General features: G+C 47.8%; 1 protein-coding gene across 4 annotated transcripts in view; it reads right to left on the reverse strand.

Moving 5' to 3' along the window:
- The window catches only part of Tenm2 (teneurin transmembrane protein 2), an 884,372-nt gene that overhangs the window by 72,546 nt on the left and 797,331 nt on the right, over nt 1-14,495 (reverse strand). For all 4 annotated transcript variants that reach the window (XM_076855696.2, XM_076855695.2, XM_076855694.2 and 1 more), the window contains one exon: nt 11,540-11,686. In XM_076855696.2, coding sequence (XP_076711811.1) covers nt 11,540-11,686 — 147 coding nt within the window. The remainder of the gene's footprint in view (nt 1-11,539; nt 11,687-14,495) is intronic.

Raw genomic sequence — 14,495 nt, forward strand, 5'->3', positions numbered from 1 at the left:
TGCTGGCCAGGCAAGCATGGTCCTAAAGGGACAAATGGGAGGTGCAGTGGAATGGCACAGAGGGTACAGGGATGCTTCTCTCCCTGCTCGCTCTTTCCACATGTGTCCTGTATTTTGACACTCCTGAGTCACCATCAACCTCCATCGCCATACCTCAGTGGCATGAACTTCAGTGAGCTCAAGCGTGTCCCCAGGGCCCATGGACCAATCAAGAGGCCATCACCTTAGGATTCAGAATTGCTTGGCCTAACTCTCCCTAGGAGGTGGCCCAGGGATGCCACCCTGAGAGGAATCATTGTGGCGGCACTTGAGCTCCTGTCAAAATGATGTGCTGGTGGCTCTCGGAGTCAGCGCATCTGAGCTCTTGTTAGAGACACACATTCTTGGACCCCCAAACCAGACCCACTGAATCCAAACTCAGTGCATGAAGGCCGTGCATGAAGGCTTCCATGGGATTCCGACACTTGCTGACACAGAGAACCGCTGTCCTGTTCTGCGTGCAGTAACTCATTTATACCCAGCAGCCCCCTTTGAGGTAGGAGCCGGCCTTGGTCCTTCTCAACAGAGGAGATGCTGAGGCTCAGTGAACTGGAGTGACTCACCCTGCTGAGCTCACCCTGCAAGTGAAGAAGCTGGTACCCGACCCGGAGCTCTCTGAACCCAGCACCTCTACTCTGCACCATCCAACTAGGCTGCCTTTTCCCTCTGAGTGTTAAAAATGTACCCAAAGAATAGAGGAAAGATAAACAAGGGCCACAGTGTAAAGGTGTGCGAGGCTCAGGGGCCATGCAGGCAGGTATGTCCGCCTTCTGTCTGGTGGTGAATTTGGAGACTAAGAGGGGAGGAGAAAGCAACCACTCTGGATGTGTTGCCCTGCGCCTCGCCCCGGCCCCTGCCACCAACATGGTACCTGCTCAATCTGCTCCTACCCTGCCCCCACAGCCTCCCTCAAGCACACACTGCTGCAGTGGGGCCAGCCTCCTCCAGGGTCCCCAACAGGCATGGCTGTCCCTTGCTCCATGCTTCTGCTTTGGCTGTTCACCCCAGTGCTTCCCCTCCTTTCTTGCTGAATTCCTCCGTATCTCTCAAAATTCAAGATTCATTTTCTTTGGAGTCTCTGACGCCCATCCTCTGGGTGGCCATGGCCATCTATTAGAGACTCTTAGACTCTTCTGGTACCAGGGATTGAACCCAGGGGTGTTTAGACACTGAGCCACAGCCCTAGCCCTTTTTAAAAATTTTTTATTTTACTTTTTAATTTTGAGACAGGGTCTCACTAAATTGCTTAGGGCCTTGTTAAATCGGTAAGGCTGGCCTTGAACTTGTGATCCTCCTGCCTCAGCCTCCGGAGCTGCTGGAATGACAGGTGTGCACCACCGTGCCTGGCCTGTCATAGACTCAATATATTGCTTTGTAGTGACTGGTTCAATAGCTGCTCCTCAGCCCCCAGATTGTGGATCTCTGCAGGCAGAGTCTGAGTCTTGTTCATTCCTGTGTCCTGACATGGAGCAGGGGCTCAATTATGTTTGCTGAATGCCTGAATGAATTTTGGAGCATCCTGTCCAGGAGTGCAGCTGGCTTGGGGGAAGGTGTCTGCTTCCTCATGTCAATGGCCAGTGGTCTGAGTGGGCTACCCTGGTGAGGTGAGAGAGGCGTGAGGGGGTAAACTTGAGGAGGGCACTTGCTCTCGGGTAGGCCAGGTGCCTTCACTCAGCTTGGCCTAGCTCTTGGGTCTAGAGAGATCTCGGCTCAAACCAGTAATGGCAGATTCCCATTTTCCTGAGGGTCACTGGGTCCTTTTGGTGTCACCATAGCATGGAAAAAGCATTCTGCATTTGCTCCCCCCGGTTCCAGGTCTACCCTGTCTGCTGTTTGGCTTTGAAGAAATTACTTTGCCTCTCTGGGACTTGAACTGCCAGGGGCTTCAAATTTTGGCCTTTTCTGCAGCTGACATTCCCAGATACTTTCAATGAAAGGAGTGGTATCCCTGAGTGTGTGTGGGAACAGCATTTTAGGAAACTGGGGTGTATTTGGCGGTGCAGATTAATGATGGATTAAGGGCAGAAAAGGGAGAGAAATACCTTGGAAGGCTTGGGTTTCACCGCCGGTAGGGAGAAGGGGACACATGGAGCACAGAGAGTTGGGGGGAACCTGTGGTTTCCTTTGGATTCACATTTGGCCACAGAGCTCTGGCCCCTCTCCAATCCCCCAGAGCTCTTGGCTGAGAAGATGGAAAACCAAAGAAAAGAGCACAGGCCCTGGGCAGCTGCTCTTGCTGCGCTGCGGAGAACGCCTTGCTATTTAAAGTCCAGCTGCTCCACTTTCCCCTGCTCGCCCCTGGCATTCCGGCACAGAAGCACTTCCTGGCGAGAAATGCATTCCAAACCCAGACCCTCGGGGAGGAGGCTGACGCCCAGGATATTTTTCACTGTGCTGCAGAATCTGTGTTTGAACCAGGAGGTTCACGTGCTCCTGGTCTGCCCTGCCCTGACCCTGGTGTAGCTCTCAGGGGCTGGGAGGGGCGGGGCAGGGCTCTCCAGCTGGGTTCTGAGTCCAGCTTGGCCAGGTGCTAGCCTGGGAGTAAGGGAAGGTCACCCCACCCGGTGGCTCTTGGTGTGTGTGTATGCAAAGGATAAGGAGAGGGTCTCCAGGGCTCTTGGAGTATTGCCATGGTTTATTTGGCCAATGAGGGTAGAATCATAGCAAAGGCCTGACCTCCCAGATAGATGACCAATGCCTCCTCAGACCTTGGACATCATGGCTCTTGGCATCAGGCCAAACGGGGGACTATCTGGATTTCTCAGGTTGATGTGTTCCTGGGAGATGTCAATAATATCTGCACCAGATTTCTCAACCTTGACATTACTGACATTTGGGGCCAGATGACCCTGTACCGTGGGCAGCATTCCTACGTGTGGGGACACTTAACCACAACCCTGGCCTCGACCTCCCAATCCCAGCAGCATCTCCCTTCTGCAGGGTCTCATGAAATGCTTCCAGACACACCAGATGTTTCTTGGAGAGCAAAGTTGCCCCTGATAGAGAACCAACATCTGGCCCTGGACAGTGGGAGCCACTGAGCTGGTAATAATGGCACCAGGGCCTTAAGCTGTCACTCAGATGCTGGTGGCAGAAAGCAGGCAGTACGCATGGTAATCCAGGCAGAGACTCTGGCCGAGGCAGAAATACAGGAAGCCAACCTAATGCTATAAATGCTACCTCTTGGCCACCAGTTAAATCTGTGTTTTAATCCTTTAATTCCCTAAAATAAATCTGTGGTGATTTAAATGATTAACATTTTTTTTCAGATTATCATTTTCATCACAATTTTATGATGAATATTGGATTTGTCATCTAATCAGGGAAAAAATATAATCCCTTAAGAGATACTTAATAACCATTTAAAGTACTAAGGACTTGATTAGGAAAGACTGAAGGTGCTATGTTGGGTAAATTCAGGAACTTTAAATACTTTTTATTTTCTCTCTCCCATCCAAGTACTAACCAGGCCCGACCCTGCTTAGCTTCCGAGATCAGACGAGATCGGGCGCGTTCAGGGTGGTATGGCTGTAGACTTTATTTTCTCTCTCTCTCTCTTTGTTTTTTTTTTTCCAAACAAATTCAAGTCAAATAAATTTACTGGGAGATGCTTTCAAAGGGTAAATTTTATCTTGGAGGTGATTGTTTTCCCCTGCTGTAGTCTCTGTGCAACAACACAAATTCTGTATTTGTTTGAATCTTCTTCAGAAATAGTGTTCAGATTTTGCTAGTAATTTAGAAGAAATAAGACAATGGTCATAAAGGAGAAAAGCTGTATTTTCTATTGTTTGACAGAAAGGCTTATTTTGAGTCTTACTTTATTTATTTATTTCTTTTGGGCGCCAGGGATTGAACTCAAGGGCACTTGACCACTGAGCCACATCCCCAGCCCTATTTTTGAATTTTATTTAGAGACAGGGTCTTACTGAATTGCTTAGTGCCTCGCTTTTGCTGAGGCTGGCTTTGAGCTTGAGATCCTCCTGCCTCAGCCTCCTGAGCTGCTGAGATCATTGGTGTACGCCCACATGCCCAGCTTGAGTCTTACTTTCTAGAGAATCTATAACTTGTATGTAAAATGGAAATACCCTCCCTAGATTCAGGCTCCACCTGCATGGATTTAAACCTCCATTGAGTCAAAAATATTCAGAAATATTTTTTGTCCGTATTGAACCTTACCAACTTTTTTTTTTCTCGTTAGGATTCCCTAGACAATACACCATAGCAAATGTTTATATAACAGTTCCATTGGGTTAGGTATTATTAGTAATCTGGAGATGATTTCAACTATATGGGAAGATATACAAAGGTTCTACGGAAATACTTTGCCATTTGATAAAAAGCACTTGAGCATCCTGGAGTTTGGTTTCCACAGGGGTCCTGAAGCCAATCCCCCAGGGAAAGAGAGGGGTAGCTGTGACAGGATGAAACAGACCCACAGAATTCATAGTCCAGTGTGAAGAATCACACGTTCAATATAGGATTAGAGTGTGGTATTTATGTTAGGGAAACATAAATGGGAGGGAACAGTGAGGTGCACTGGGTTTAGTGTCAACCCAGTCCTTCCTGGGGAGGGGACATTTGAGCTGGAAGGGAATGACAGGAAGGAGCCCATGGTGCACTGTGCCTGGGGAGAACACTTCTGGCCCTGGACCAACAAAGGCCCTGGGGTGGATGAGCATGGAATGGTGGGGTTCAGAAGAGACCAGCAGGAATGAAGTCCACTTCCAGGGAAGATGGTAGAGGACTGGCCAGACAGAAGGCAGGGGACACAGAGGGTGGTCTCTAGGCCAATATGAAACCAACATTTAGAATTCGATTTTAACTACAGAGGGCATGAGGGATCTGATTTACAATGGAAAGCTTTTGGGCTGGGGACATAGCTCAGTTGGTAGAGTGCTTGCCTCACCTGTTCAAGGCCCTGGGTTCAATCTTCAGCACCACAAAACCAAAAAACACCCTCTGGCTGCTGGGTAGAGCAATGAGATCATGGGGGTGGGCAACAGCAGAGGAATCAGGAGGCTCTTCCCATCATCCAGAGCTTGGCATGTATCATCTCTTAAAAATCTTACTGATTAGGGCTGGGGATGTGGCTCAAGCGGTAGCGCGCTCGCCTGGCATGCGTGCGGCCCCAGGTTCGATCCTCAGCACCACATACAAACAAAGATGTTGTGTCTGCCGAAAACTAAAAAAATAAATATTAAAAAATTCTCTCTCTTTCAAAAAAATTATAAAAAAAATCTTACTGATTTTAATTTTTATATGCAATGGAGAAGAGAATAGGCTTTATCTTTCTTTAAAAAACTCCAGCAGAATAAAGCTATATCCCAAACTTTGGTTTTCTAAATAGACAATTCTCTAGTCCAATATGTACATGTTGTCAAAGATCTTGTTTTAACGGAAAGATCCAGAATAATCTCAGACCCCTGTTGCCATGTGCTCCTCTAAAATCTCAGCTGGGGGTAGTTCTGCTTCCTCTCAAAAAGGAGAGACCCAGCGCCTAGCCAACTGGCTGTGGCCTGAGGGCCAAGTTCTCCTCCTAAGCATTAGATGCGCTGCTTTCCTCTCTGGGAGTGAACCCAGGGCTCTGTTTATGGCTCCAGCTACATTTGCTACAAGGTCTTTGGACTGCGAGAGGAATCCTCTTCCAACCCAATTAATAGAGCAAGGCCGCACTTTTAAGCTGCCTCCCACCCGACCCATCCATCAACATGATTTGCACATATCAATCAAGGCCTTTGCAATGGGTTCACCAAACTTTGCCCCTCGCCAGAGGAAGAAACTGGACTCTTTGGACTTGAGAACCATAAGTCTTTCAGAGTCTCTCAAGCCCCTGACTTGGCTCTGCTAAATGCAAAGACAAGGTGAGTTATTAATTAACAAGTGAGATAGATGCCTAAATAGCATCCCTGAATCATGTCAAACCAATTTGGATGGTGAGGGGATGGGGAGGGAGGGGTAGAGGCAGTGGGCGAGGGGTGTGTTCATCTGTTCCAAGTGCCCTGGACAAGCTCCAGTGTTATTTCTCCTCATTTAGACCTGGCTAGAGAGCGTTGGCTGGGGTGCCCAGAGCTTCAGCCAACATCCACATCTCTAAACCCAAGGCAGCCTCCTTCGCAGTGAAACAAGGACCCAAACCTCGCAGAGGGAGGTGGGGTGGGACCCACCATTTGGGAAGGGAAGCCAGAGTGGAGTTTTTAATTCAGGAAGAGAAATGAAGATGCTGAATTGAGATCTGTGGCTTGGAGGGCTCCCCTGGGGACAGGCTAAAAACCTGGGGCTTCCCCCTGGCATGGGCTTTCTCCCCTGTCCTGTGAGTGTCCCATTCCATGTCAGTTCTTTCTCTTTGCTCCTGCTGAACTTGGGTGCTCTGTCTCTGTCACCCCTTACACGCTGGATTGTAAAAACAATAACAATGTGTTTATACATCTATCTTCTCGGGGAGTAAGCTGTGGACACGTGACGTGTGGGTTTCAGTATTTCTGAGGCCAATTTCTAGTGTCTAACACTGAGTAGACCCTCACAAATGTTTCTTAAACCATGCACCAACCGGCCACTGAATGGAGGGAGGGGTGGGTGGAGAGCTGGATGGATGAATCCCTGAGATAGACAGTTAAAGGCTTTTATGATTTTGAAATAGACATCATTCTCTTTTCCAACCGGCCAAGGAGAAGCACTTTTAAAACATACCTATGTATTTCCTCAGCAACATGAAAATGTGCTCGTGTTTTTCCGTTTATTTGTTTCTGCTTGAAATACAAACCCTCTCTCCTCACTTCATCCCTCTCATGTTCTGGGAATTCCAGGGGCAGAGGTTTGGGGTAGAGACACTAGGACATGGGCTGGGTTGGCCAGGGGAAATAAGTTCTCATCGAAATAATTTTCTTCAGCATGTGCTGTGTGGCGTACTTGTATCAGATTGTCTGCAGTGCTTGGGGAAAATGTGGGTTCCTAGATCCCAGAGCTGACTTAGACTCTTGAAAGGCAGGGGCCTAGAAATCTAACTTAAGCTCTCCATGGGGTTTACACAGCACCAACGCTTGATAAGCCCAACGTTAGAACCTTTGCGGTTATGTATACCGCAAAAATGATTAGTTGGAAAAATTATTAGTTGGGCTCCATCTATAGATTTAGTCTCCATTCTAGAAAACAATGACATTAATGTTAATAATATTCATGCTGGCCAAATTCGGGCCAACACATTCTAGGAACCAGGTGTCGCATAGGATGCACGACAAGCATCTGCTCACTTCAACTGCACACCAGCTAACCGAGTTGGCCTGAAGATTCCTATTTTACAGACAAGAAAACAAAGACCTTGAAGAGCTGGACACACAGGCTGACTGTAGCCCAGGCTCTGTCACCTATCCTGAGATTAGGGAAGAGAAGGAGAAGGAAGGAAATGTCTCTCAGTGCTCTGTTCAAACAGCGCCAAGGGGAGATGAAGATACTGGGGAGGAAGTGACAGGAGGTGACAGTAGACAAGGGCAGCCCACACAGGTTTACCCCTACCCTGCCACCTCTGGGGGAGTGACCCTAACTCAGCTCTTCACACAGACGGGGGACCCCATAGGGGCTTCCACCAGACTCTCATGTGGCTTGAAATGATGGGGTTTGGGCATGGTGTGGGAAAGGGCTGGGGCTCCTGTCTCTAAGTTCTGGGTGATAAAAGGACACAGGGAAGGGCCAGACGGTCTAGCGATGCCTCCTCACCTTGTAGTTCCCACTTTTAGAGGAAATCTACACCCTCTCTCCTACCCCTGGCTGTGATGAACTAAATCTCGCACCTCTGCCTGGGTGGTGATAATTAAATATTATCCGCCTGTCATTTGGTGAACACGTTGTGTGTATCCTCAGACTTTAATGAGCTGGTATTTGTCTTCTGTAAGCAAAACTATTTCTTTGAGTCTCTTCTTTTTCAAATTGGGGTGAGTGGTTCAAGTGAAGCTCTCTCACTATTCAAAAGACAGTCCCCGGCTGACATGTCTATTTGAACCGCTGCCACTACCCACGCAGGGACCACGGCAGGCTAGGCTTGTCCCTTCTGAACCAGCCATTGCTTTCTGAGACTGTGTGAACAGTCACATGACTGGGGAGTCGAGAACCTTCGAAAGTGATGGTAATAAGAAGACAGGGGCTGGCACAGATTGTTTTTATGGGAGATTCTAAGACAGCCATTTGCAATGGCCTTTCTCATCTAAGTATCATAGAAAGCAGAAAATGTTTGAGGGAAATATTTCTCAACTCTTCCAAAGAAGGCACCATTCTAGATGCCAAGGAGAGGAATTAATTCATGACATACGAAGGATGTCTCAGGACTTTGGTTCTCAAAAAAAGTGGCATCTGTGTCACCTAGAGACTTACTAGTAATTCAATTCTTGCACCCCAGGTTCAGTAGTTTGGGCTGAGGTGGGGATCAGCTCCTCATCTGTGTTTCATCAAGTTCTTGGGGGTGATTCTGCTGCAAACTAAACTTTCAGAACAACCAGTGGCACCCAAAGACCATGGCTTCAATTTCCTGGGTGGTATTGAACACAGGTTGTAACAGACTGTTAAGGGCTTCAAATGTCTCTATCTGTATCTCTCACAGGTTTTTTTTTTTTTTTTTTTTTTAAATCACTTTAAATTGAGATTTATTTCTTTTAAAGCTAGAATGTTTCTAGGCAGAAAAGTGATTTGCCTTTTCCAGTCCACTTTGGAAGAGTGCGCTGTTATTTTCCCCATTCATGGGATTTATAACAAACGTGTTCTCTGCAGCTGCTCCCAGGGCTGCATTCATGTTCTGCCTGGATGCCTCTCTGACCCAATGCCAGGTTTCTAAACCCACACAGTCCCTGCTGAGAACTCCCGAAGCAGGACAGAGATGGGGGCAGCACTCCCAGCCCCCGAAACAAACAAACAAAAAACCCCATGCAATTAGTGTGTGCAGGACTGGATCTGGGGTTGATGAGAAGCAACTTTAATATTTATCAATAAACAGCAAAGTGCTTAGCACACCTCCTAGGAAAGTAATTAACCATGGAAAGGATACTCTGCACCGAGGAATCTCCTCCAAAAAAAGAACTCAGTTAATTGTGAATTGCTTACGCCAGGTGAGAGAGAGAGCGTGTCTACCTCTCTCACCTGACATAAGCAACTCTGAAGTAACTGGGAGTTTCTTTTTATAAACACTGTGCGGAGCCTTTTTTCTTGGTGTTTAATTACTTCCTTGGGAGGTTTGCTTTAATAGTTCCCACAACAAGGCCATTATTGTCTTTAGCATAATCACTGCCTCATTGGCTTCTGTCCCCTGCCTTTCGGAAGCTTGGGGTCTACTGCTAGGAGGGACCTGGAATTGTGCCTGTTGGGGAGCCCTTCAGCCAGAGGACCTGGTGCCTCTTCTAGCTACCCCACTGCAGGGATGTGTCTTTGGCCTGATGCGGGTGGGGACATGGGGTAGGGCTGGAGGAGGAAGAAGGATGCCCGCCTCCGGGGAGCGGGTGGGGTGGGGTGGGAGGGACTGAGTCCCCAGGACGGCCTTCTCGCCCCTCCGTGCTGCATCTCAGCAATTTGCTACTCTATGCACTGCTGATGCCTGAGTAGGAAGGCAGCCAGGAAGGAGAAGCTGATCTGTCAGCAGCAGCCGCGCTCAGCAAAGTCATCAGGGAGCAGAAGCAAAACAGCGAACCTCACCAGCAAAAGTCACTGGATTCTGACTCTGGAGAAAAATGCCTTCTGTAGTTGTGCCTCGCCTTGTTAAAAAATGAATTAAAGAGGTTGCTATTTTGGCTCCGTTTCAGGAAAGAGAAAATGAATGAATGGGAGCTCTGCAAGCTACGTGGGGCCTGCAAACCTTTTTTACTGTGAACTCCTATCAGTCCGTCCGTTTGTTCACAAATTATAGACGTGTACAAGGCAAGCATAGATTATGGGAATTGCAAAATGTCCATCAAGAGGATGAAGAAAAGTAAAAAAATAAGAATAGAATGTCTAATACTTTCATCTGTCACCCCGATGCAGTATATCCACAGTGGACACCTGAATCTGACCCTCTGGGACTGTGGAGGCAGGAGTGGCTTCAATTAGACATTGACAGTCCTGGAGCTCAGTGACTGACACATAGTGGGACATAAACATTTTTGCTAAATCAAGTAATTGGACTCATGGATTCACTTACACTTGAAACTTCCGGCCCAGTAAATTCTGACCAGCAAGTCATCTTGGTGTGAGTGGATCATCACCTGTACGAACATCTGGGGGATATTCACGGCACAGCATCCTTAGGAGAGCAGAGGACCCATGTGCTAACCCAACCCCATTTAGTCGGAGAATCTTAGTGCTTCATCAGGAGGTAATACAGTGAGGCAGCACAGAGGTTTAGAATCAGGGTGGGTGGCAAGCTTCTCCTGCAAGGCCCAGGGACCCCTGTCAACTGACCTATGTCCTGTGGCTATGGACAAAACAGACAAACAGGCACAGTTGTCCAATACACAAGAAGGTACAGATTAGAGGTCACACAGCTTCCATTATGCCGGATAAATAAGTTTTAGAGATCTGCTATACAGCATAGTGTCTATAGAAACAATACCAAACTGCATATTTAAAATTCACCAAGAGGTTTTTATCTTATGTACCACAAAAACCAAACCCTAATAAAACCTTAACAACAACAATAATAATAGGTATGGGGTAAACTTTGGGAGGGGAAAAATATGTTATGGCTTTGGTGGTGGTGACAGATTCATCCCTTATTCCCAAACACATGGGACGCATACATACATCAAATACGTATAGCTTTTTATATGAGAATCATGTCTCGGTAAAGTGGGTTCAAAAAAACTATGGATACTGAAGTTGGAATTTCACATAATTTTCTCATGTCATAAAACATTCTTGAGATTATCTCCCCCCACCCATTAAAGATGTTAAAATCATTTTTAGCTCACGAACCAGTTTGGCCCTTGGGCTATTGTTGGCTGAGCACAGATTGGACAGGGCGGAGACTGGGTTCCAGGTTTACTACTGGTGGTTGTATTAACTGCTCTTGAGGTCCTGGTTCCACCATCTTTAAGGTGACATCTCAAGGGTTGCAAGTATGCATCTTAGTGCAGGGTGAGGTACTGACTGTCACCAGCATTGTCTCTCACAGCAACCACCGGCTGGAAAAGGCCTGGCTGGACTGGTCACCCCAAAGGCAGGGCCAGCTCCAGTTACCTTTCTGCATGCAGTGTTGGGTACTTGAGTTTCCAAAGCCAGCATCCAACCCCAGTGCCTACAGCCCATTCCTCCAGGAATCCCTACTGCCCCAAGAATGTCTGTTCTCTACATACCGTGATCTACATACCAGAAAATTCACCTGTTGTAAGGATACAATGCAATAAGTTCTGCATGTGTTTCAAAGGAAATGTGGCGACATTTGACCATAGGATAGGGGAGGTCTTTCAGGAGAAAACGACTCATGACGAAAGCATACACAACAACACTGTGCTCTTGGGGGGCTGGGAATGAGAAGACGCTTGCTCACCTCCCTCATTATCCTTGTTATCAGCACAGGAGGTTTCCATGGCAACGTTGCATCCGGGCCCTCTCCAGCCGGTCTGGCAGACACACTGCCAGCTGTTCTGACCCAGTGTGCATCTCCCGTTACCGTTGCACAAATCAGGGCAGCCATCTGGTTGGAAAAAATGGAGAGAATGAGAAGGAGGGACGTGAGGCCGCGCCAGGGAGGCAGGGGAGCCATGCAAAGGGGGAGCAAGCCCGCAGGGCAGCCACTGGGCCAGCCTCACAGTGGGGCCCGGACCTGCCGTCCGAAGATCAGGGCAGCAGGCCATGCATGCAGTTGCAAGACGGACTAGGGTGGCAGATGCAGGGGATTCCCAATGACAACTGACCTGGGTGCAGGGGTCAGAGCAATCTTTCCAAAGTGGGGAGTTCAATGCACATCCCAGACAACTGCACCAGGCTGAGCTGACAAGCAGACTGACTAGGTTGTGGGTTCCAGCCAGTAGCTCAGGGTTGACACTACCTCCAAAAGAAGCTTGCCTTTCTTTTCTTTTTTCCTTTCTCCCTCACTCTCTCTCTCTCTTGCCCTTCCTCTTATTTTCCCTTCTTTCTTTTTTAGGAGTACTCTCTGTAAAAAGAGAGAACATTTCCTACCAACCCAGGATGGAGGCAAAATGCCTTCCATCTTTCAGAATTTTAAAGATGTATTTACATAGGATTTTAATGAGCTGCTCCTGACTGAGAACTGAATGGCTCTGCTCAGTTATTTTCCTATTCTTGTAATATTTAGTTTTAAGGGGCATTTTTAAATGTTGGTTGTTTATCGCTCAACCTGTCTGTGGCAGATTTAAAAATACTGCAGGATTTGAAGGCTGAAGAAGGAGTTGGTGCTGGGTACCCTGATCTGGAACTTAGAGGAATCTATACAGGGATGGACTGGCGAGTATGGGCAATGCCTATTTTGTGGCTCTCTCTCCCACTTCCTTTTGGGTGTGAAATCAGCAGTCAACCTAATTCCCTAAATGCTCTAGCCCCTATGGCTATTGCAGTTACCATTCTCTTGAGCTGAGCCTGGTAGGTAAGGAAAGAGAGAGGGGAGATGTCCTGCCAGGAAAGCTCGAGTTGCACAGAATGGGTGGGATGTGGCCACACTCACGAAGCCTACATGCTGAATTCCTGGATACGTTTTCATTTTTCTTTCTCTCAACAGCTTTATCGAGGCATAAAAATCTACATACCATAAAATTCACTTGTTTCAAGCACACAATGCATTGACTTCTAGGAAATTTACCGAGTTGTGCATCCTAGGTATGCTTTCTTACTTCGTTTAAACGACACCCCGATGGTCATTAATTTAATCGTCTGCAGAAAGTAGCTTCCCTGAACATCTATCTTGAATCCCTTCTCTACCTCCACCACCATCTCATTTCCAACTTGTTCTGTATCTATTTTTAAACCACACAAAACGCAGCCCAGATTGGGCCACGGCGGAGGAATGAGGCGCTTTGCAAGAATGGAGGTAACTGAGTTGAAACCTTCTTTTGAGTCAAAGGCTCCTCTTTCCCCCATGCGATCTCCGGCATTCTGAAGGCCTCCACCGGGCACCCTGCTATCTTCTCTCAAGGACCCCCTTATGAGGATCTGGTGTGCATGTGGCATGTGTGCATGTGGCAGCTGTGGAAATTCAAAGGACTCCTCAGAGGGAGAAAGATCTAGAGAATCTGCAATTGAACTTTACATCTTTAAGAAGAAGCGTCTGACTCTGTGATGCTTATGCTTGCCCATCTTCTCCAGAATGCGATCATCAGAGACATTCTAGGGGGACAGTCCCTGTAGGAAGCCCAGCTGCCTGCAGGGGATCTGCTGTTTTCTCCTGTTGCCCCACCTGGCTCGAGACCCAGTATGCACACGAAGCACCCATGTCTGGTGTCTGCACACACCTCGGGCAGGGCTTGCTCGGTTTCTGCACTTATCTTTACAAAGCCCAGATTCAGGCTTCCAGACCTTTCCTTACCAACGAGGTGACCGTCGCCCTGCCTGGGGAGTGACAGATGCACCCCCCCCTGGTCATTCTGTGACAAGTGCTCCGAGTCTTTCCCAGTCTCAGAGAAGTGCCACAAACATTTCTGCAGGAACAAAATGGAACTTGGGAGGAAACACCCGAGGGATATTTCACAGGTTCTCAGGGAAAAGAGATCATCTCCAACCTCCAGCCACCTCCAGCTTTACAATTTCCACCAGTGGAGTGTTGGGGACCGGATCACAGAGAATGGACTTAAATGACAGACCCGTAACATTTGCTCAGCATGCTATCTATTATCTGTGCTTTGTTATTTAGCTACTTTGAGGTCTCATGTCTGACTAAAATCATGCCCAGAGTCTCAACAGAAGCCTCATTGTGTAGGAAACCCACGTCCACTACATAAAATTTAAATTTGCAGAGAGCGCCGGCACGTCAGTCAGAAATACCGCACTCAAAATATGTATGCGCCTAGAGTGAAGGAGGTCTTTTTTTCCCCCTTCTCTTTCTCTCCTGTTTTTTTTCCCCCCCTGACCAACTGAAGTGAGATAAACAGACCACAGAAGCGGGTTTTCTCCACATCATGTGAGCAAGATGAAAACACCAACAGTGGGGGGTGCTGGCAAGTCTCTGAGAAGTTTCAGGGCAGCTGGGAATTAATGGACAGGACTTTGCTTTTAGCTCGAAGAGGAAGAAAGCAGCCTTGGTAGGTGCGTGGCGTTGCTAAGCAACCCCAAGCTACCCCTAGCACAAGTTCATTCTGCGGGTGGCCTTCCGAGGAGGTGATTCTTTGTGTTTGTAAAGTGCAAAGCCAGCTTCTGCTTAAGGAAAAACAAAACGTAGGAAGTAATTAGTCTGGAGGGCGGATGGGCCTCAGGTGGTGGCTTCCCTCTGGAGAGACCGCTCTAACTGAAGCTGGATGGGGCTTCTGGGCTTGCACTTGGGCATCCACGAAGTC

This window comes from Callospermophilus lateralis, chromosome 5 (assembly GCF_048772815.1).
Source record: "Callospermophilus lateralis isolate mCalLat2 chromosome 5, mCalLat2.hap1, whole genome shotgun sequence".
Lineage (NCBI taxonomy): Eukaryota > Metazoa > Chordata > Mammalia > Rodentia > Sciuridae > Callospermophilus > Callospermophilus lateralis.